Consider the following 23,492-nt stretch of genomic DNA (forward strand, 5'->3'; position numbering starts at 1 on the left):
CCCGTTCTCCTCCGGGGTAGGTGTCGTTCCCGGCCGGCGGCTCCTTCACCCACCGCAGCGCCGCACCAGAAGGCTGTCGCGGGGCGGGGAGCAGCTCCCTCCCGCCATTTCTTCCCCGCTCCAGGCGCGCTCGGTTCCGCCTCGCACCCCGCCGGGGGAGCCGGGCGGCGGCTCCTCCCGCTGCCCGAGCGGCGGAGGCGGGGCCGGGGCCGGGGCAGGCCGGCGCGGAGCCATGCCAGGCGGCGGGGCCGGCCTGCGGCTGGCGCTGCTGGGAGCGCGGCGGGCGGCGGGCGCGGCGCCGCGGGGAGCCGCCGGCGGGAGCCGCGCTGCCATGGTGAGGGGCGCGGCGGGGGCAGGGCGGGAGGGGCAGCGGGCGCCCGGGACCGCGCTGCGGCCCTGCCGGGGGCGGGCGGCCTACGGGGCCGGGTCCTACGGGCCGGGGGGCGCGGGCCGGGCCGGGCCGGGCGCTGGGCAGGGAGGGGCCGGCCACCCGCCCCTCCTCCTCCCCCGCTTCCCACGGCCGTCCCACCCGATGAGTGATTATTTATTTATTTATTTATTTATTTTACAAGAAGCTAATAACTAACGGCATGCGCAGGTTCAGACCCTCACCCCCTCGGGCATGAAATATTTTGTACTAATTTTTTTTCTGTAATTAATGACCATCTTCCCCTGAGCTTCTTCCCACTGAGCGGTATCGATTACGTAGGTTAAACCCGCCGTACGACAGCACGTCGTCGTCCGTGTGTCGCGGGTCAGGTGCGGTTATCTTGCGTGCTTAAGTCAATGCGTGTCGGTGCCCACGCCGTGCTGTGCCCACGCCGTGCTGTGCCCACGCCGTGCCGGCCTCGCTGCGGGTTTCGGCCTTTTGGGGAGGGGGGGGGGGGGTGTCTGCGCTGCGCCCCGTAAGTGCAAACGGCATCTCCCACCTTCTCTTCTTCCTTTTACAAGCAAGCTCCTGCTGCTTTCTGCTACCGCTTCTGAATGTAGTTGCGATGCGTTGGAGGGGCTAACTGGGGACGTGGTCTTTGCAACCTATTCCTAAGCAAAATGCTGCGATCGGTGTGCTCCAGGGCCTGCATCAAACTCGGTATTTCTATTAAAAACTGTTACGGTCTAATTTCAAGTCACAGCGTTGTCTCGTCAACGCCTGTGTGCCCAGGCGAGGCCTCAGCAAGGTAACTGCAACGTCCCTAAAACTGGCAGAGAACATCTCTGCTGCCAGCCGGAGGAGTGAACTTTGTGCTGCCTCCTGGTCACGGTCCTGGACTTTGCTATCTCAAAAAAAACCCACCCCCATGTTTTTTTGTAAATTAGCCTACTAATTTCATCTCTTGCCGGATAAAATAATAAATTTCAAGACAGCTGTTAGCTTTGGCAATTTTTGTATATGCTTGGAAAAAGAAGAATGTAAGAAATTCATGCCTGCAACTGTAGTTATAGCAACAACGAATCTGATATTTGTATTTTTGCAAGTCCAGTGTTGTATTTGAAGCGTAAAGAGCCTAAATCAGTTCGTTTTGGGACCCGTAAAACCCATCCCTTGGACTGGATGTATCCCAACTGAACACAAGCGGTGGCAGTGATGCTGTTAGATTGATTTACGCTGTTTGGGGTTTTTTGTCCCTTGTTATTGGTGAAAATGTTGCTCCTTGGCTGTCCTGCATCTTAAAGCCTTGCTCGGGTCGCATTAATTGCGTTAATTCCTGCTCTGCTCGGGCTCACAGCCCCATCTGGTGGCACAGGGGCTCCCGCCGGTCTCTGTAGCAGAGCTGCCAGCGCCCACTCTCAAATCAAAGGCAAAAAACACCCTGAGCTGCTGAGCTGGCAGTGGGTACTTGCAGACCTCCGACGTCTTGGTGAAGCTCTGGAGCAAAACTGCTCAGCCCCTTTCCAGAAGTTCTCACAAAGCTGTGCTAGCTGCTAATATAAAGACTAAAGCAATCTGAATTTTGCTTTTCTGCAGAGAAAAGTTCTTCCCGTTAAAGCACCGCGTTTATAATACGAGTTTGAGACCCATCTCTTCGAATATACCATCTAAGTAATCACTCATGCCCTTAGTCTCTGCTTTTAGGAAAAATATCAAACCTCTTCCAAACGCCCCGTAGAACTTTCCTCTGGCTCCGGGTCTGGCTCCGGCCTCACGCACTGATTCAGATATTTAAGCAGAGGGTGTAATCTCTTACGTCTGTGCTCCCAGTGGCTTCAGAAGAACTCCTTTTGCTTAAAAAAAAAGACACATTTAAACACATGTGCTTTGCAGAATCTAGTGCTTACACCAGTAACTTGTAATGTCTTGTAATTGTCTCTGTATTGTCAATTTTTTTTCTTTTCATTGTTAGTTAAAAAGCTCTTTGTTGCTTGCTATCTATAAATCTATTCCCGCTTTCTTAGGAATAGCGACATGCAAGTTATGTAGAATACAATCTCCTATTTTGCTTCTGTCTTTTAAATTGCAGGTATTAACCCGATATCCCTTTTAGCCTCGTAATTGTACATTTAGCGTATAATGTAAATAATCTTCTATTTATATGGCAGAATGGAATGTTTGAAAATTAATTCAATTGTTGCAGCATCTGGGTAATTCCGATGAGCGAGGGATGGGTACAGGTATGCTGGTGACCACGTTCGCTCCCGTGAAGGAGCCTGTCACTCTTCGCTAGCTTTGTACAAAAGCATTTAGCTGAACTTCATTGATCGAACAGAAACGGTGTTTCTTGGCCGTTTTAGGTTATGCTGGTCCGTGAAATCATAAACAGTAAGAAACTGTACAGTGAATTTTCCACCTCTTTACCTTTCTACAACACACAACCACAATTTCATCGTGTGGTTTTCTTATTGTTGTACCAAAGAGAACCTCAGCCTCACTCGTGTCATGTCTGTATTTTTTTTTTTCCTTAATAGTCTTCGCAGTCTCACTGGTTGACGACAGAGGAGAGGAACCAAGTTTTACTTGATCTCAAAGCTTCAGGCTGGTCTGAGCTGGGCGAAAGAGATGCCATCTACAAAGAGTTCAATTTCAAAAATTTTAATCAGGTAAGTATTGTTACATACCACTTTTAATATAAAGGAAACATAATTGCTTTAATTTCCGTACGATCCTGATGGGAAAACATTTATATTCAGAAATTTGGGAGCAGCCTTGTGGGGCCAAACCCTCTTGGGTTTGCCTCAACGGATTGCTGTCTGATTCTGATCTCATTAGGTGGAGTGAATTAATTCTGTTTTGTAGTTGTTAAGTAGATTTGTTCTAATATTACAATTTCTTGATTATAATATTAGGGTCAAGGTCAGGGTCGGTACTATGGGATTAGACAAATAATATTTGATCCTGATTTTTTTTTTCCTTCTTTACTAGCACTCGTAAATGAATGCTGGAAATACGTAACCGATGATCAGCAGGGTTCATTTTTGTCAGGGAAAAACTTGAGAAAAATGGGTAAATATAAGAACAGAAACTTTTGGCAAATAAGGTGGGGAAAATATGACACGTTTCACCTTCTAAGCAGGAAGACAGAGTTCTAGTATGTTCTTGTAGTAGCTGATCTCGCAGTGTCTTCGGCACGGCAGGCTACTGGTTAGACCTCGTTGGGTTTTTATTTGGAGTCAGGTTCCTGAGCCACGTCTCAAACTCGCAAGAACACATCTTGGACATCAGCTACAAACTTGCTCTAATATTCTAATACTGAATTTATCTTGAGATCTGCGGTCAGCTACATTCCCCTAAAAAATTGCCTTCTGAGGAATCATGACATTGCTTAGGAAGAAGTCACGTTCCAAGAGCATGCATTTCCCTTCTGTTTTATTTCTGAAGGGGGGGTGAGCACTTTCTCGGGTGGGAGAGGAAACCCAGGGTTTTGTTCCGGCGATGACTCTCGCTGAGCTGGTTCTTTTCCTCGCTACGGGAGGGACGCAGCGAGCTCCAGGCTTCGGGAGGCCATGGGTTTGTTGGTGTGTGTAGGGACCAGAAGCTGTGCTGTGAGCTGTTTATTTACATGGCTATGCCTAAACCCAGACCACGATTTTTTTGGGGGAAATCACAGTGAGCTAGATAAACAACAATTTGTAACGCTGGCTCTTTTTTTGCCGTTTCAGACAGTAGTTGTCATGGTAAGGAAAGCCCAGGCAGTAGAGAGAAGGTGGGTGAGGTGCTCCCGGCCCCTCTGAGCTGGGCGAAAGCAAAAGAGAAAACAACTGCAGAAAAATCCAGCTCACGAGCAGGACGGTGCTGGTCCAGGGAGCACGTCCGGAGCCCCGAGTACATTTTTTCCTGGATTGCACTTCAAACCTGAACGTTAATACAGAACAAATAGAACCGTATCAGATAATTCAGAGGGCAGTGAAGGAGGGAAGCCCATGAGAGGGAGCTCACATGAAACCTTGGTGAGATGTGCAGGCAGCTCGGAGCTGGAGCAACCAGGAGAGGCCAGCACGTTTGACACCAATGAGATAGAAGTAACCCTTGGAAGAGTTGAGATTTTCAGCCTTTGTGCTTCGAATATTCACGAAACGGCGTCTCTGCCAGGGCATGGTCAAAGTCTCTGTTGGTTCAGCACAACTAGAAATGACTTTTTTTTTCCCCCCCCCCCTGAAGCTAATTAAAAAGTGGTTTTGCACACTAAATAAGTCAATTTGATGAGATGGACTTAGGCAGTGTGCCAACAGACAGGTCGAGAGACAAATCAGTGTGCTGCACCAGCAGATACCTAGAAAACCCATTGCTTCAGCAAAAATTTACAAAGTTGTGGTTTTTTGACAGATTTATCTTGCAACGTAGGTAGATATCCGTATGTCTTCCTAATTTGAAGATTGATGAAGCAGATACCAGTAGAGGAAGTTGAGCATATTTAAATACGCTCATTAGTAAATGATGAAGTATACATTTATACTTCTAATACATGTCATCTTAGAAAGGGTACTCAAAAGAAATTGCCACTTGAATTGTTTGGGAGATACCGGTACAGTCTCTTTCATTCTTGGTTGCCCTTCATGGATGTCGGGGTAAGGCAGAAACGAGAGCAGAGGCTGGGAATTGGCTTCAAAACTGACCTTTCTGCGCCCAGCCGGGAGAACAAGCTGGGCGGGTGGGTCCTCTGCGCAGCTCTGGCTGGATCAAGGTTATTTGCGAATATCTGAAGGCAGAACTTCACCTGCTGATGTGTAGGAACTAGCTGCAGCGTCCCCATTTGCAGTTGCGGAGGGCAGAAGCCATTCCTGTTATCGTAGTCCAGGAAAGGGCTCGACGTGCAGATCCCGAGGGGATGTTCAGAGCTGGTATTAGAGAGCAAGTATTTGCCTTTCGGTAAGTTGAAGCTGAAAGTAAATTAAAATCAATGGACCTATGCTTATTGATGCTTGTGTTTAGAATAACTTAGTAAATATTGTGTTTATTACGACCTAGGGAACAAATGACAAAAGCGGAGCTATACCCGCGTTGTACTTTGGGAGAATTTAGTCCTGCAGTGAAAAAAATTGAACTTGTAGGTACGACGTCTTTCATTTCACGTAATAAATATTCTGTTTACATTATTTAAAGTGCAAGTATTTAGTAAAAGTCAGAGTACTGAGAAACATCATTTCCTCGGTGATCTTCCTGCTGCCCTTTTACAGATGGCGTAAAATCAGGTGTGTGAAAAAAAAAAGTAGTTGAGCTGACATGAAAGGTATTTCAGATTTATGTTTTGCAGATGATATTGGTATGATTAATGTATTCATTGCTTCTTTTTATTGCTTCTCGCAGATAATGTTCATGATGCCTGGAAAATTCTGTGGCTTTAGAATCCATGCCAGGTTTACAAAGTCTGTGTATGTCAACAGATGTTAAGAATATAAACACAACTTTTATAATAAAGTCGTGCAAATGTGTAGACATGCGCTTGGTTTATGTTTATTATTTTCAGCATGAGAATGAAATGAAACTTCTGCGAAACAAGAGTTATTTAGATTCCGGAAGCTTTCTGGCTGAGATTAGCTCGGTTAAAAGCGATCAGCAATGGGCTGCCTTTGTAAGACTGACAAGCTAATGACACTTCTGGCTTATGGAATTAGTTTGTAACCCAGAACTTGAAAGCGCTGGTGCTGTTTGTTAGTCTGAAGATATATTTTCATGAAAATGCGCTTTGGGGGTACAGTTCTCTGAAACAAGCTGCAAAGCAGCCTGGGGTCCCAGCTGAAAGCCCCTTGTTGGTTATGTTGCTGTGGGTGCCCACCACGCACCGGTCCCGGCGTCCTGGACTGGGCAGCGCTGGTGCTGGGTGGTGGGTGCTGCTCCGTGTTCCCTTTGCTTTCAGCGTGAGACAGGCTCCTGGTGGGTGGGTGTTCTGAATCTTGTATAAAATATAAAATACACCAACAGTGGGGGGGGGGGGGAACCCAAAGGCAACTCAACTGTAGGGGAGAGCACCTTGTCTGGAAGAGCTGTGCTGATCGCACCAATGCATCCGTTCCTCCTTACGCCTTGCAATTGCTGCATGTTGTTGCCACTGTTGAACAGCAGGTAGGCAGCTATGAGTTAAAATCGGAGTCTTTTACCTCCAGGACCCTCGCTCGGGTCCGCTCGCTCAAGAGCCCCCTGGTTGAGTCGCTTTCCCCGGGGAGCGCGCGCTTGGTGGAAACCTCTGGCCGTGAGCGAGGTCTTGGAGAGCGGGTGGGCTCGGACCGCTCCATGGCAAGTCTTGAGCCCTGCCACGCGTCTGGGCGCTGGTGAGCCTCCGTAAACCTCACAGCCACATCAGGGAGCTTATTCAGGGCCTCCTTCCCTGTCTGCAGGGCAGCTAGCAAGGCTTTCGGGTGACTGTGTAGCATCAAGGCGGCACACCATTGTGCCTTCTTGCCCATTCGTGTCTTTGCGCTACTGAAACAAAATGTTTCTCTTCCAGCTGTGGAGCAAGCCCTCTGCTTCCAGTCTGCCCAAGCAAAATTCGGAATCAGGATAGAAAGTTAAATTACGCCTCCAGACCATGCCGGTAACTTCTCCCAGTTATTGTTCTGCGGACTCAGAAAAGAAGATGCAGAAACGTTGGGACTATTGCTAAAAGTTGGTCATCGAGGGAGGGAAGGGTTGCTAAGGACCTCGATGTCCTGGCCTGTATCTTGGGAATTTCCTGGGATTTTCTTGGCTTTTTCCTGGGATTTTCTCGGCGTTTCAGGCCAGTACACCTCGGGAGGGGTGATCCTGCAAAGGGGACGGACGTGGCTCAAAAATCTGAATTTCCCCCAGGTTCACCTCGAGCCTGGCCCCAGCCAGGCAGGCGGCGGGCGGCTGCGAAGGGCTGCGGGTGCAGGGTGCTGAGCGCTCGGTTTGGGTCCTTTACCCGGCTGCTCATTTTCGCCAAATTTGCAGGAACGTCTTAACTTTGAGACTTCCACGTCTCTTGTCAAAGTCGGTTGGATTTGACCAGAGGGTTTAAGGGGCAACTGCCTGTGTGATTGCATTTCCTTAGGTAATCACGCAAAGGCAGAACATGCAGTTAGGAAATTACAAAGGTGGGCATGTTTGCTGATGGTCAGGTTCAGCATTTACAGCTGCTTTCTTTTATAGGGTAAGTTTTTAATTAAGGTTGTTTTTTTTAAAAAAAAAAAAAAAAAAAATCATGTAGGAAGTCTCCATAAGACCTCTAACGTCATTTTATAAAATGACAGGAAATCAAATGCTCTAAGAGTTTTAAAAGCTATTTTAAATATGTTTTGTGTTTTGGGGCTACAGGACACAGGCAAAAGATGAGCCTGAGCAGAGGGGACAGTAAGGAAACGCTTTGGAGGACAGTGTGTAGCGAGAGTAGAAGCACATGTGTTTCGTTGCAATTGTGGTCTCTGGGTTTTTGAGAACTTATTTAAAGATGTGCAAAAAATCTAGAATGGTTAAATAAATTCCTATTCTCACTTTGCATTTCCTTTCCAAATTTTCTAGCTCTCTTGCTTGAAATCCAGGAAAAAAAAAATCAGACAGAGCATGTTACGGTAGATGCCTTTCCCCCCCCCCCCCCCCCCTTGTTGAAATGCCAATTATTTTCCTTTAGCTGTAGGGAGACATACTCAGATTTGCCCCTTTAAATTGATCATCCTTGTTGTAATACCACAGTTACGCATCCGAACGAATTTGGTAGGGTATGCAATGACTACTCTTTATCTGTTCTGATGGTGGTACTTGGTGCCAGTCCCTGTAATGTAATCTGTCTCCGTACTTCCTTTTCCTACTCCCGGCACGTTTCTTTGTCTTCTGCGTTGATCAGAGATTGGAAATTTTGTTTTTATATATGTAGGCAGTCTATCTCATTGCCGCTTTATGTACTTAATCTTTTGGCTGTTTGGCTGAAATACGTCCGCGCCTTTTACGTATTGAAAACATAATATCCTTTAACCTGCAATTGCAGAGTTAAAATGAATTTTATGTTAAATATTCGGTTGTGGACCACATCTCCAGCTTTTTATATGCCACAGTGGTCTTGTGGGTTTTTTTTCTTCTCCATTGTCTGATAGTGAGGTCATTTTCAGTCCTCTGAGAAGTTTTATTCCCAGCCAGATGCGGGCCATATATTAAAAGTAGCACCTGTGGCTAATATCACAGCAGCTTACCATAAATTTACATGGTAACTAGGATTATATCTGTCAAGACTGTTAAAAAATGTCTAGATTTAATTTGATTTCCAGTATTGAAGGAGCTCTCCAACATTCTGCTTCATAACTATATTTTAAAAGTTAAAATCACTCCATTGTTAAGTTTTATAGCACTCCCAGTGCCCATTAAGTTGATTTGTTAAATGGGGGTCAGAATAAAGCAAGTTGGCTACAGGAGGATCGGAAACCAACCCATTTGTGACAAATTTAGTCCTCGCGTGTGAATCTTCTCGGAGCCCGGGGACTGATTGGATTCAGGTGCAGCTTATGTCAGTTGTGTTTAACCTCAAAGCCTGAGCAACCTCAGCCCCTGACTGTCACTTGTGCTAATCAAAAGACGAACCTCTTCTCGTTTGGGGGGGAATCGCTATTTTTAAAGTAGTGTCGGTCTGGTTGCTCCCTCTGCTAGAGTTTTGCCTTAGATTGCTTGTCGAATGAAAATAAATTATCTTTTTAATCCGCCTAGGTAGGTGCTGGTTTTCATATAGTCTCTCCTAAACTGCTTCGTTTTCCATTATCCTTTGAGTCCTCTCCCATATGCTATGATTTGTGCACCTGCAAAGTTATGAAAGTATTTCTTTTGGTAGTTATGTTGTTCACTAGCTTCCTCGCATTTATGAATACAATAACCGATTTACAATAAATCAGAATTATTTATGAGTGGATTTACAGAGTTGAGAAAACCTTTGTATCTGAAAATAATTAATTTCTGGTGTATCTGCCTGTTGACGTTTCTCTTTATTAGAAACTGATAGTGAAGTTTTCGGGACTGGCAGAGGTTAACCTGCAGGCTGAAACGGAGTGAATGAACTGGCTCAAGTGTCTCGGAGCAGAGCACAGTAAAAATATATGATTCCTGGATGGTCACACCTTCCTTGAGTTTATTCTTGTGATTGACTGAGTAAATAACACTCTCGCCTCTGAGTCGGCGGATCAAGGTGCAGCTGCGGGACCTGGACCCGTTCCACCTGCCTGCACCGCTGCCTGGCACTGCCCGTGGAAGGCAGGGAGCTCGGCATCGGGGTGAAACGAAGGGAGAAGTTCTGGGGAGATGGCTTGTTTGAAAGCTTAGGAGTCTCCTTCCCTGGCCTTGGAGGAGATGACACTGGTGCCCTGGTCAGCCTGTCCTGTTTCCAGTGATGCTTCCAGTTACCCGGCAGCCAGCGGTGGGAAATTGTGCAAAGCTAGGAAGTCCGTAGTGGTGGAAATATGTAATTGGGTTGTGTCTAGGCAGAAATTAAATCCTTGGTGCTGGGAGTTGGGAAGTACAGGATTTATTTTCTTCTTATGGCCAGTGTGGCTGGCGGGGTACAAAACCATATGTAAAGTCAGCCAGTGCTCCAGAATATTTTCAGACCAATGTTTTGCACTTGGCAACATTTCTCTGTTTTAAATAGAGTTGCCTTAGTGCATCAGCAGCCTCTTGTGTCTTTTAAAGTCCTTTACAATTTAGCCTTTCCTTATATGTCTGGGAACCATCGTTTTGTCTTTCAGTCTCTTCGTTACAACTTCACTGTTGTAATGCACATGAGAAATTCATGCCTGAGAGAAGTCAGGCAGGTGATGAGCAGTGACCGCTCCTCTTCCTACTGCGGGGTATCTTCTCTCCTCTTCGGCCAGGGTCTGTGTACAGATCCCACCACCCTCGCGTCCCATCTGCTTGTGGCAAGTTACAGTACCGGTATCGTCGTGGCGGTACCACCAGTATCAGGCTGCCAGGATTATTTAAAATGTCATAACGTTAATCGTATTTAAATACAATTAATCATGTTTAAATTGAAGACTCGGAGTGGGCGTGTGTCCTTCATCTCTAGCGGAGGTGAAATGCAAGCTGTCCCATCCCAGGTGTCGTAGAAGTTGCATCAGTTTAATTTTTCTTGTGACTTAACTGTAATTAGGGATGCTCATTTTCTTGATGAGCTAAGTCATATTTCTCCTTAGAATAAACCAGTATTTTGTTGTTTATAATTATTGGGGGTGGTTGCGTTTCTAATTGCTGAGTTTGCCCCACCGAGTAGACCTGTTGTATCTCCATTTAAGCAGGCCACTGCTGAAATCTGCCCAGCTGACCTTTGGGCTGCTCTCCAGTTGGCTCTAATACAAATGCTTTCCTTAAAAGATGGATTTATTATCACTCAAGTAAAAATTATTACAGCATTTGCCTTATGCTTGTTGCATGCATCGATCTGAAAGTGCAAAAGAAACTATTTGTCAAAATGCCTTTTGGATTTCACAAGCTGTCTTGTGGATTTAGAGTAGAAGAAATGTTTCTCCTTTTTTTTTTTTTTTCAGCTGTACAAACTGATTGTTCACTGCGTTTGAATTAAACAGAACAAACGTTCTCTCAGCCATGCGGGCAGGGCTGCCGTACGTTCGTACCGAAAGAGAGCAAATGTGAGCAGGTCAACTTGATTTTAACTACCGTGCGGGCTCTTTCCTGGTTAAACCACCTTTGGAAAATGAATGGAAAATTCAATGGCTTTGAATTCAGTTGGACGCCTTCGTTTGGGAAGCAAATAAGACTGATGTTGCCTTTTCTGACGAAGATGGTCACTCAGAATAATGTTTTACCTTTTCAGTTAAGGAAATCTGGTGTCTTGCAACTCTTCACACGTTAAAATTTATTTCTATGGGGGTGTTGGAAAGATGCTGGTTAAATGCAAACAGCACATCTCCCTGTCTTGGTTGTTTAACCTTTTGCATCCCCTTGCTTTTGGAATAACGCCCGACTACGTTTTCAAACCATTAATTGCCTTTTACGCTCGCAGCTCTCACTTTCTCGTACTCCCATGAAGGAGAGACACGCTTTGGGATATTATCCTCTGCAATTGTAATTAAAAATGGACTCTGGCTGGCAGAATAAACTAAAATAAAGCTACAGCGCCCCTATTTAAAAATTAACCATTACTCGCCAAAAGCACATCAAACCCACTTAGCGGACATCCGTTAATCCCGCGGTGAGCCGTTTCAGGCTTTAGTGCACACTGTTTTACACGTTAAGGGTTTTGAAGTCGCGGGCCAGCGCTGACCTTTCGCATCTGCTCCTCTCGCAGTAGGAATCTCCGCTCGCCGCTCCCCGTCAGGGCGGATTAACGTGACGAAGTGCAGCGCTTCTGCTGGCTGCAATTTCGGGTTTTGATCAGAATTATTTCTTTCACAAACAATCACGTTTGGCTAAAACGTTACATCTGCTCTGAAAAGCCACTGGCAGGCCCGCAGTTTATCGGGGTGAGGCGAAAGTAATTTTTTTATTCCTCTTTTATAAAGCTGCAAACCCACTTCACGTAGGTTTTTTTCGGGGGGAGAGCTTCCCTTCTTCCTCTTCCCCTTGCCCTTTTCTTCCTTTAATTTTGTTGGGCTGAGATGAAAAGTTGCTTTGGACAAACACAAAGCTGGCTGTGGTGTCTTGGAGGGGTCTGGTGGGGAACGTGCTGATGAGCGGGGAGCCCCGTGCTGAGTCAGCACCGCACCGTTGGGTTTATTTAGTGCTAAGGGTGCTTTGTAGGAAAAGGTTTTTTATTCCTAGGATCAGAGGGGAAAGTCCCGATTTCATGATCTAGTGTGGTTTTCCTCATGCTGTGATGAGAATAACAGCAGGCAGTTAAATATATGTCTGTGTATGACCAAGGTGTCCCTGGTTGGGAGAATCTTTATTCCGTGATGCGGTGGGTGGGTGCTTGTAGCAAGCAAAAATACTGTTTGCTGTACAAGCCCAGGACGTTGTGTGTATGCATGCGTCTTGTAACGCCTAATCGAATAAAAAACCAGAGGTGTACAAAGGGTTTCCCTTTGTGGTGTGCTCGTATGAATTTCTAAAAGAAATTTGACGTTCACTGGAGGACTCAAAATTAGATTTGTCTCCCCTTGTGAGCCCAGCTCTCTGTTCCCAGGCGTACCGGCGTACAAATGGTGCGGGCTGCCCAGGGGAATCCTTGTGTCTTAGTAAAAAACCAACCAACCAACAAAAAAAACATGGAACCTCTCAAAATCCTGCACATCGGATGTACTCTGCCACTTCCAGAGTGCTTGGAGCACATGAAGGGGTCTGAAGACAGTTGAAAATGCTAAGTATAGGTTGTCTATCTAAATTGTTGGCAGTTAAGTGAGCCTGGTTCTTAATAATGTAACTTAAGGTAGCTGCCTTTGCCCATTTCTCCATGACCTGCACCAGCCATTCTTCCACATACCAGAGACAGGAGATGAAGCACGGGTCTGGCTGACCTACAGGTCACAGAGGAAACAGCGGGCATGGCAAAGCAGGCAAGGTACCCAACTGCTCCGAGGTTGAAGGATGCCCCGAAGAGAAACATGTCACCTGGGAAGATGCTCGCTCTCTCCTGCTCTTTCTTCAAAGGATCTGTTGCTTCTAGACTTGAAATGTCTGTCTTGAAAATAATATTTGAATTTTATAGTGCAATATAAATTAAAAGCCTGCCAGTGCTGGCCCGGGTGAGTCTCCTGCTGAGTGCACTGCCCCCATGGATCATCTCCTCTCTTCCGCTATAAGAGGCGTCCAAACAGAAGACCCATCCTGCCAATACGGCAGGATGCTTTCAGCAGCTCGGTTGAGTGAAATGATTCCCTGACTGGATCTGCAGGAAATGTTCCTCAGTTTGCTTTATCTCATAGCATTAGGTCTTTTTAGATTCTGGCTTGGCCAAGAGGGTGATCGGAAGACCTCTCCAAATTCCTCACACCTCCATCGTGATTTCTCTGTCGCATGTTTGAATTGTTGACCTTGTCTTTAAAAAACCAAACCAAAACAAAAAAGCTGACAGTGTAGCGGGTAGGAGGACAGTGGAAGATGAAATGGTCATGAGACCAGCCGATTCTTCTCTTAATCCATCATAAAGCAATGCCTTTCTTATCACTCTTTGATGTTTTCTTAGGATCATAAATGGCAGAGATTTAGAGGATTATCAGAGGCAGGATATGATTGCCCTTGGATACTCAGCAGAGAAGATTTTTGGATATTAAACTGGTAGTATGTGTAATCTTGGCCAAAAGACCAAGGAAAACTTTGCCTGAGCGCTCCCTATGTTATCAACAGCATGTATGGCATGTGAACTTCATTTTCATGTCTACAGAATGAAATCATTCCTTTGCATGAGTAAAAAGAAACATGGGGGGGGAATCAGTAGTATTTTGTTCTGCTGTGGCCAGGTCTGTTCCATCCAAAACGTGGTACGATGGGATACTGAACTTCTCTGTTCTACACCGTAGCTGAGCGGTTTAGCAGAGTTTGAGGGTCAGAGGGTTTGAGCACCTTTTTGAAGTGGAGCATTTAGGTAAATTAATTCTCATTTGGTCTGTTTTGCGATGGCTTCATGTCGTGGGCTGGCACCGTGCGATCGAGGATGGTTTCTTGCCCGAGCGGCAGCATCCTTGTGCAGCACGGAGCCCACCGGTGAGCAGAGTGCCTTAGCAGAGGGTTCAGGTGCCTGAATTCAAAAGGTTGGAACTGGGGACTAACTGCACCTTGTTACTAGTTTATTTTTATAGTGGTTTGTGTGATGGCTTTATTACAGTACAGCCAGGGGTTTGATTTGCTGGGCCAAACATTTGCTTTAACAAGTAAAATTATCATCCTTCTTTCAGTTGCGCAGCCAAGAGAGTTTATTATTTTAAGTGACTGATTGCTTTAGCAGGTGCTCGGTTAATGGGGGCTTCGCTGTATTATTTAATGTTTTCAGGTAGGGTGCAAAAAGTTCATTTAAAAAAGTCATGTTTCTTGAAATAGCCATTTTATTTGGTGTAAACCTCCTAAGTGCAACCTTTATATTCCATTTTTGAGCACAAAGCACACAAAAATGTCTTGGGAGGTGGAGAGCCACATTTAGCTGACGACATGGCTGGAGGATCTCTTCCATGTTCTAGTTCAGTCCTGAAACCTGGGATTATTTTCCTTCTTCTTCTCTAAGATCTAATTTAGAGATCTACGTTTTTGAATAAATAAAATAATATTTATGAGGTTATGTTTACCTAGAGTGCTAAGGAACTGGAACTGGGGGGGAAGCATTTATTTTGAATATTTCTATATGAAATGATATATCACAAATACCACGGGACCTTGTTCCAGGTTTGGTTGAGATTTAGGATGTCTACTTATTTTGCAGTAGTCTTTATAGGCAACTATAATTATTTTTATCTACCTATAAGCAAATGAACGTATTTTGTAATAAGGTTGTATTGAGCCAGTGGAGTCTAGGCTTGAAACTTTTATCCGTCACAGAAAGAAGTTTTTATGCTGCTTTAAGGCATCTCTATGTTCTCTCGCTTCCACTCCATCAAGTTTATAAATCTTTTTGGTGGAAGAGGTGATTAATTTTGGCGTGAAGTCTGTTCATTGAATCACAGAGCATATTATCTGCTTTCTGTTCATGAAATCCAGGTGCAATCACTTACAGTAATAAAAATGAGAATAGGAAAAATGATCCGAGGCTGCTGGAAAAGTCAAGATGTGACGAGGAAGAAGGTGTAATGGATGTAACATTTTGTGTCATGTTATCACCAATAAGAGAAAAATAGGTCTAAATTCAGGAGTTGTAAAAATCCTGATATAAACAGGCTTGTAAAAGATAAAGTTGAGGTTTGTCGTGCAGATTGCACGCGAGGGTATTTCACACACTTGGCGAGCACGAGGGGAAGAGGAAAGCAAAGCAAGGAGAAGGCTTTAAGAGCAGGTCAGTGCTCTCTACCTTCCTCTTAGTCCCTTTTCTTGCATTGATCCCCGTATCCCTTGGCCTTAGCAGAAAATTTGTCTTTGTTTTTCACACCAGTTGAGTCTCAGATGGGGCAAATTACGCTTGCACCTGCTTTATGACAAAGTGATGTCATAGCTTAGGTCACTGTTGAGCTTGGAAGATGAAGCCTTTGACTCAGAGCTCTTTTGGAGAGCTGCATCTCGAGCATCATCAGGACAGTGTCGGGTCTAGTGCCGCACCTGGTCTAGATTGTGCCGAGCGAGTGTAAACTTCCGAGCGGCTTGGGCTTTTCCTGGGACGGCATTCCTGAAATTGCCTTCTGTCATCTCCTGCGGCTCTTGACATTGTACCGGTACCTGGGTGAGAAACGTCCCCATTGAGGAAAGGCCATGCCTCCGAGCTCCGCTTCTCTTTGCCTCCATTTATTCTTCATGTTCTTCAAATTGGTAAATCATATGACAATAAACAGAAATACCCTCAATGAAGAGAGAAGGGGAAACTGTTGTTTATCTGGTCAGGTGGTTTAGATTAGCAGTGATGCTGGTCTGTATTATGTTACTTTAAATCATAGTGTCCCAACAGGACATAAATTATGAAGATTGTTACAGTATGTTTCATCCAATGTAAGATCAACAAATTGGAATAATTTTTTTTTATAGGAAAGTCAGTGCTTTGGCAAGGTTATTGTTGAAGAATTTAATTTAACTTGAGCTTTGCTTGCATTATTTCTTAATATATAAAAACTATTTGCATAATGTATGAAGTATAAACATTTTTAGAATCAAAGGCAAGAATGCCTTTTCCAAGATTACATAGAGTGGCAAACTACTTAGAATAGATCAGTGTTTGTGCTTTTGCTGTCAAAAATGTTTGATATAGAGCTGGCGAGCTAGTTTCTTCACCGACATAATTGTAAACAAGTGTTGGGAGACAGAAACAGCGTTCTTTGTAGAACATGGTGTAAAGGTTTTCACATACGCCGCTGCAGATCTAACATGGAGAGCAGTGTTTACAGCTGTAATACGAATATAAATAGGTAACTTTTTTTAGAGAGCGAAGCAGCATTTCACTTTTGAATAAATGATGTGTGCAGATAAGTATGGGGGATGCAAGCAGTCAGCTCTGGATTTTAAAAGGATATGGTAAACGCAGAAAAGCATAGACAAGTTGGAAATTGTAGTTGTGGGGTTTTTTTAGTTTCACGTTTCATTATGAAGACAGAAATGGCATCTCAGTACATGCCAGTATGTCTGTAGTATTCCTCTTCCATCCTTTCCCTTTATTAGTGTCTTTCAGAGTTAGGAGTACCGCTTTCCCCAATCCTGAGCGATGCTTGGGGAATGGGAAGGTTGGCTGCATTCACAGCGTTTTGCTGCTCAGGCTATTAAAGAGGAGAAACGAAATTTATCTACCTGTGATTTGTTAGGTGGTGTTCACCTTCAGGATGGCGTAGTGCCATCTCGGGGGTGGGATGGAGGGAGTAGGGAGACGCAGGCACAGCGCCTGAGCCGGCTTGTCCATTGCTTGCACTCTCACCGGAGAGATGGGGACGTGAATAATCTGAGTTTGGCTCTGTTTTGGGGTATGGTTTAGTTGCGTTCTGAAGGACTGCCCCGCTGTTCTTGGAAAGGTATTAAAAAGGGGAAGAGCAATGGGAAGGTGTTCCCCTGGTTTATGTCATGGATGAATCCAGACAGGGCCAAAAGAAAAAAAGAAAAGGAAAATATCTAATGCCACATGGATCCGGTGTCCCTGGGGACGGTTCAGGGAGGGTGATGATGCCAACGGGGAAGAATCCCAAAATGGGCATGTGGTTTTGAGAATGAATACCTGTCCGCCTCTGCTGCCATCCCCTTCCTAAATACTGGTTGGATTCCCGGTTTTTTGTGTTTTAATCATGTTGTCACTTTGAGATGAAGAGTGTGGCCTTGTGAGATGATTTTTGCATATTTGTAAGGTAAAAGTCTGTCTTAATGGAGTAAATAGAATTAAAATAAACCAAACCCTGGATTTTTCTTGAGAGCACAACAGAAAATGTCATGAGATCAAGTCAAACCCTTGTGACTAGCTAAACATAACTTAAAATAGCTCGACATTAAAGAGCTTTTTCCTTTTATCTGCTGGCCTGTAGCTCACTGTTAGGTGGTAGTGTCAGCTGGATATGTGAAAGCTTCTGCAGTTTGGAAGTGAACCTTAATGATTTGAGTTTATTGTTGTTATAAGTGTTAAACTGCTAAGGAGAACACGTGCTATATACTGTGCACAAGGGTATTTTTTACTTGGGTGAATGGAAAGCAAATGTGTGAAAGCAAATCTCTCGCCTTGTATGACAATGTCACTATAACTTGTTTTATTTATTCATTTCCCACTCCTAAATGATACAGATGCAGCCCGGGTGGGTGGGGAAGGGAAGACAGGTAGCCCTTGCACTGCAGAAGGTCAAGGTTAATGCTACCTCCAGCGTTATAATGACAGATGGGAGGCAGAAACCTTAATGTACTTGTGATTAGCATATGGTTTCCTTGGCTGAGTGTCCGAAGGATTTAAGAAGCCCGGGTACGCGCTTCATAGCGTACACATTTTAAAACAAATAAATAAAAAGTGTGTACGGTTATATTGTCGAGCCTTTCAGCTGTTTTTCTTGAATATCTCCGCTTTTGAGTCAAGTACTGTCAGGTGCTTTGTTCTGGAGATGCACCGGGGTAATCCGTCACTGGGGACTCGCGGGTGGGTGATGTATTAGCACAACATACCGACCTGTGTTCCTTTGATGTATAACTCATCAAGATAATGTTGGCAAGCATTGTACAAAAGCAGCGTGTTTAAAAAGTATTAAGATGAATTGATTCCTTGCTTAAGAAGTGTGAAAGGAAGAATAATGGCAGATTAGCTCTGGGATGCCGCGGTTCTCCCGGAGCCGTGCCGCGTTGTGCGGTGCGGAGGGGCGGATGGAATTTCATCTTTCTTCCCACTTCTGACAGCAAAGTGTCTGGCCCTGGTTTTCCCATTCTCAGGCAACAAAAGCCGCATTAAGTCTTATTTCGTGATAGCGTGTTTTGTCACTTTCAAAAGCAGTTTGGCCAGCCCCGAAACATTATGTGATAACTGAATTTTTTAAAGGTTTTTCTTTTTTTTTTTTTTTTTTTACTTTATTAGGTTAACTTATTCTCTAAGAGTAGCCCTGATTTTTATCTCATGGAGACATGATGTGGCTGGTAGTATTTAAAAACCAGTTTAGAAGTGATATTATGACTGAAACACCATTAGTTTTTAGTTCCTTCCTTCATGATCTTAAAAGATACGAAGGGAAGAGACGTACTGGCACACCCAAGGCATCTTCTTGTCTGTGCAGAATTGCTTGTTCTAGTGCCGTTCACGGTTCATTACAGGGATTTTGCAGTCTGCCATGACTTGGGTGATGTGATGAATTTATTTAGAATAACCTGTATGCCTGGATGTTATTTTAGCCCAAATGTCCTAAAAGGATTAGGTTGACAATGTCTGCCTAATACGCCTGTTACTGAAATATCAGAATACTTTGTAATGTTTAGTACATCAAAGTCTCTTTTAATACTTCGTAATGGCTTCTAGAAAATGCTCAAGTCCTTTCTTTCTCCTCTCTTTTTATTTTTCAAGGAAAAATCTGAAAAAGTTCTCATTAGGGGCCGAGGGGCTGCAGACCTCTGTTATTAATATAGCGAAAGTCAAGATTGTATTGGGTCTTACTGTCGTGAGTAGAGTACTTGCCGCACTTTCATCAAGAAATGTGTGATGGTCTGATAAACTCTGCCCACCAATGCAGTCTTGACAATGATCTTGCACTGCAGACTGCTTAATAATTTTCATTATTTTTAATTAAAGTTGAAGAAGTGCAGACTCCTGCTCAAATTAAGGTTGGTTGTGTTGCCGGAATGTGGTAATTACTTTAATTGATCACAAGATAGTTTCCTTGATCACCAATTAGACCAAATTACCGATCAAGTTTCAAGACGTGAAGAAATGTCCAAACTGATTTTCTGTAATAGTGTTTTCATATCTAATCAAACCTAAATATCTTTTCCTTCCAGAGTCAATTGTATTTTCCCAAAGAAAGGTTACGGCTCTACAAATATAAAGGTGATTCATAAACAATAGCGTTCCAATTCATTTAATTAGCAAAGGAAGTATTTAGGATCTTAATGGAGATTGCGCTGGTGAAATTGCTCGGTAGAACTGTAGCTCATTTTCTTAGTGGGAGATACTTTTTGCGTATAATTAAAATAAACTAAAATGCAAGAAGTAAGTTGCTTTGGGTAACGTGCAACGAGGGAGAACGTCTCTGAGCAGAGCGGGGCATGCAGAAAGGCGGGCACGTCTGGCGGGCGGGCGTGCTTCGTCCTTCGCTGTAACACCAGATCGCCCTGGCTGGGACAGTCGTGGTCAACTGGAGCAACGAGCAGCAGGACCCGTCCTGGGGAGGGTCCTCTGCACCAGAATTAACTCCTTTTCATGAGTCGGACAGCCCCAAGTTGAGCGCTCTTCGGGAAGATGAACAGTGTTAAGACCAGTGACTGTTCTATCCAACTGGAGACTTTTTACTGTCTGTGGGGGAAGAGGCAGTGGGTTGGCGTGGTGGTCCACTCATCGGAGAGGATTTGGTGGCCCACCGATCGGGAGGATTTGGCATCCCAAAGCGTGAAGGAAGGTCTGCAGAGCAGATTAATTTAGTAGACTCGTTTGCTTGCGTAGTTCGCTCTGTCTGCCTTCCGCTGGAGCGATGGTTATTGTCACACAATCGATGAACTGTGCTTGTGTAGCGTAACCTGCGTATATACATAGGTGGGTGAGTTCCTGGGATGGACAGACAGACGCTGGTAGAGCAAACATGAACCTGGTAGGGTTTTCATAAACTTAATGTATTTTTTCCCTTGCTGCTTCTTTGCACAAAGGCAATCTAGTTGCAAATGCAATTGCTGTTTTAAACTTTTGGGGACGTTTCTGTGTATAGATTGTTGTGTTGCAAATAGCATTCCTGTTAAGCCCGTGGACACTCTAAAAACATTTAAATCTAATATCTTTCAGAACTATTAATGCAGAAGTGTTCCAAATCATTGCTAACATCTAATGCACAATTTGCAGCTTTCTGCTTCAAAGCGTGCTGCTGAAACATTTGCAAATTTTTAAAAGTAATCGTTCACTTGAAGTAAAACTAAACCAAGCGAGAGCTTCAAGGGAAGTTAGGTTTTCCCGAATTTTGGAATGCTCTTGGGTCAAAGAAAAAAGCTTTTTAATTGCTGACAGTTTGGTGATTTCCAAATGACAAACCTCATTGGAATGATTTTCTCTGATTATAACGTTTGCATTCATTTGACTGGCAAAGCGACTAACAAAGTCATACTTCATCCAGGCACTGATTCTTTTTTTGCTTAAAGGTTTTTGTAATTTGTGAGAGGAAAAAAGACTGAAACTATTATCAACCATTATATGTTATTCATTGACCACATGTTTGTTTGAAACGGCCATCGCTTGGTGGAATGCAGGCTATATACATTCTCTTCCATAAATTAGCACTAAAAAACTACCTAAATCAGGTAGGGTTTTGTTGAGCTTGTTGTATTATAATATGAACCAGACTATAACGTGGATGTTACTTTTGCTTTGCATGTTAATTCAGGTCCTGAACTCCGATGGATGGAGCTCAGTACGAACAAAGCCCGCTGACTTAGAGGCGTCCTGCTCATGCACTGAGGCCCTTCGGGCCCCGCTGTGTAATTGTGTTCTTGATTTACATGGACATTCTAATTTTCTTTATAACATAGTGATTTGCTCCTAAGTATTTTGGCAAGGGCCTGCTATTATTTTCTTCTTGAGGCTGTGATAAAACCTGCGTCCTGGGGGAGCGTGCGGGGGAGAATATAGGGGCAGAGGATTGGGAAACCTATTTTAACTCATTTTAAGGGAAAATATTTTCTCATAAAGCAGAGGGGCAAACCCACCTGCCGCCTTTCTCCCCCCAGTAAAATAAAGAGCAAAACAGTTACATGAAAGGATGTGTTTCTGGAATTGGTATCTGTCTAGTACAGGAATACCGTGGCACGATGCTTAATTAGAAACGGCACGTTTCTAAGATGCAGTAAGGGATGAGGGGTTTGGGATGGATGTTTAAAATCGCTGTTGGATGCCAAAGGTAAAATCATTGCTCTCGTGCAATGGTTTTGAATCCTGCAGTAGGTAACGTTGAGCAGAGCGATTTACCGGGGTCTGAAGGGGATGATTTCAGCAGTCGCAGGAAATGCATCGGTGGCACGAGAAGGTGAAATGCTCCTTTAACACACACAAACCCGAGGTGCAGCAATCTGGAGCGTCTCTAGGAGTTTTTGAGATTTTTTTTGGAGTGAATCTTGCGGATCCGCTGCCAGTCCTGGCAGGTGGAGGAGTGTTTTCCTCTTTGCTCTTTCTGTCCTTAGGCTTTTGGATTTATGACACGTGTTGCTCTACAAGCAGAGAAGATGAATCACCACCCGGAATGGTTTAATGTCTACAGCAAGGTAACGTGTTCACCAGCCCTAGTTACGGGCATGGCAAGTTAAGGACACCAAACCACTGGCCCATTCTCTCTGCCCTTTTTTGTAGCTTATATACAAGATAAGGGAATGGAAAGATGTTGCGTCTTTTTAAAGAGATTTGAGATTTTAAAGAGATGCTGAGATATTTGTAGTGGTGAGGAATTAGGAATCAACCTCTTTGCGGTTGTTACCAACCCCATGGTTTGGACCTGTTGCTTCACGTCTCTGGCTGAGACGTAAAAATAAAATAGAAGCCTTTAAACTCTTATTTAGCCAACCTGAATAAACAGCTGTTTTGAAACTACTCACCAACTCTCATTCCTTTCTGTGCAACCAGTCGGGAGCCCAGCGGTGTGGGGTAGCAGACCGTCGATGTGTAGGTACCTAAATGGGAGCCTGGCAGTCTCAATTTAGGTTTGATTTTTTAAAAAATTGTAGGCTCCTATGTCTCAACATAGCAGCTTATAAAATTGGTTTATAATATTACCTAACTGATGGTGGTCTCGCATTTACAAGGGTTACAAGGTATACTGCAACCCTCGAATGAAAGGTGCTGTGTGAAGGGGGAAATTATTGCTCTCCCTTTATTTTTATTTTCTAATACTTCTCACTGCATTGTATCGAGTTGTTTGTGAGGAACATCCCCACCTCTCCCCCCTAACAGAGGCATCCCAGCACAGGCTCCTCCTCGTCAGCCCTGTAGGTCGCCCTGTTTAAGGGGACATTAAATGATCACCGGACAAAGTCCTGATCACCTGCTCTTCATGATTTTCTTGGCTTTCCAGAATATTCGGAATTTATCTTTTTTTTTCTTCCTCTTCTCTCTTCCCAAAATCTCAGTCAAAGGAGAGACAAAGTAATGCCCAACTTGTCATCTGGCTTAGTCTAAACAAACCCATGCAGGCAGCTGCCTCATAGCAAAATGCACCAGTCCGTTTGTTTTTCTTTTTGAAATTAATCTGCAACAAGCTCAACAATTTTTTCACCTTCAGGGTGCTGGTTTTTAACAAAACACATGAGCCCCTGACTCCGCTGTTGGCAGCTTGGTCACTGGCCCAGGCTCTTCGTGAAACCGATGCGTGGAATTTAAATGTAAAGAATGAGTTATTTAATCAGACACCTCCTCTTGGATGAGACCCAAGAATGCAACGCCTGTTTTATTCTGCGAAGGGGCTCGCTTTGGTTAGGCTTCAGGCTCTGTTAAGCCTCCTCACCTACAACGTCTTCTGGTTTACATGAGGAGTGAGCGTCCAGCTCGCTGCTTGCCAGGAGCATCGCGTAAAACCAGTTCACTACAGAGACACGCGGCTTTCCCGATAAATTGCTACTAAGCCTACGTGGCAGAGATCAAAATGGCTTTGTAACCCCTTTCTTCTCCTTTTTGACAGGTTCACATAACACTGATTTCCCACGACTGCGGTGGACTGACCAAGAGAGATGTGAAGCTGGCTCAGTTTATTGACAAAGCTGCTGTCTCGGTGTAACAAAGATGTAAAACGTTTTAATACAGTGTCCACCAACATTTTGTTTTTAAATGGTATCCCTCATTCCTTGTATCCCTGATTTCACAAACCCCCTGAGAACAAGGTATTTTGTAGAAAGAGTGGCTTAGCTTGCTTTGCCTTTT

General features: G+C 44.3%; 1 protein-coding gene across 3 annotated transcripts; it reads left to right on the forward strand.

Moving 5' to 3' along the window:
• Positions 1–232: 232 nt before the first annotated feature.
• On the forward strand, positions 233–23,400 carry PCBD2 (pterin-4 alpha-carbinolamine dehydratase 2). Of its 3 annotated transcripts, none has more exons than XM_076350411.1 (5): positions 233–334; positions 2,905–3,036; positions 5,193–5,288; positions 21,767–21,847; positions 23,254–23,400. In XM_076350411.1, the coding sequence occupies exons 1-5, from the start codon at positions 233–235 to the stop codon at positions 23,347–23,349; spliced, it is 507 nt and encodes a 168-aa protein (XP_076206526.1). In that variant the 3' UTR covers positions 23,350–23,400. The 3 variants fall into 3 exon arrangements, with proteins under 3 accessions (XP_076206526.1, XP_076206524.1, XP_076206525.1); XM_076350409.1 differs by lacking the exons at positions 21,767–21,847; positions 23,254–23,400 and adding exons at positions 5,402–5,484; positions 5,741–5,862 and having other exon boundaries at positions 5,193–5,302; XM_076350410.1 differs by lacking the exon at positions 5,193–5,288.
• The last annotated feature ends 92 nt before the right edge of the window (positions 23,401–23,492 follow it).

This window comes from Aptenodytes patagonicus, chromosome 12, assembly GCF_965638725.1.
Source record: "Aptenodytes patagonicus chromosome 12, bAptPat1.pri.cur, whole genome shotgun sequence".
NCBI classification, from domain to species: domain Eukaryota; kingdom Metazoa; phylum Chordata; class Aves; order Sphenisciformes; family Spheniscidae; genus Aptenodytes; species Aptenodytes patagonicus.

Coding starts and splice junctions, on each gene's coding strand:
- PCBD2 (XM_076350411.1), top strand. CDS start 233: ATGCCAGGCGGCGGGGCCGGCCTGCGGCTGGCGCTGCTGGGAGCGCGG. Junction 335..2,904: donor GCGGGAGCCGCGCTGCCATG/GTGAGGGGCGCG, acceptor TTTCCTTAATAG/TCTTCGCAGTCTCACTGGTT. Junction 21,848..23,253: donor GGTTTAATGTCTACAGCAAG/GTAACGTGTTCA, acceptor CCTTTTTGACAG/GTTCACATAACACTGATTTC.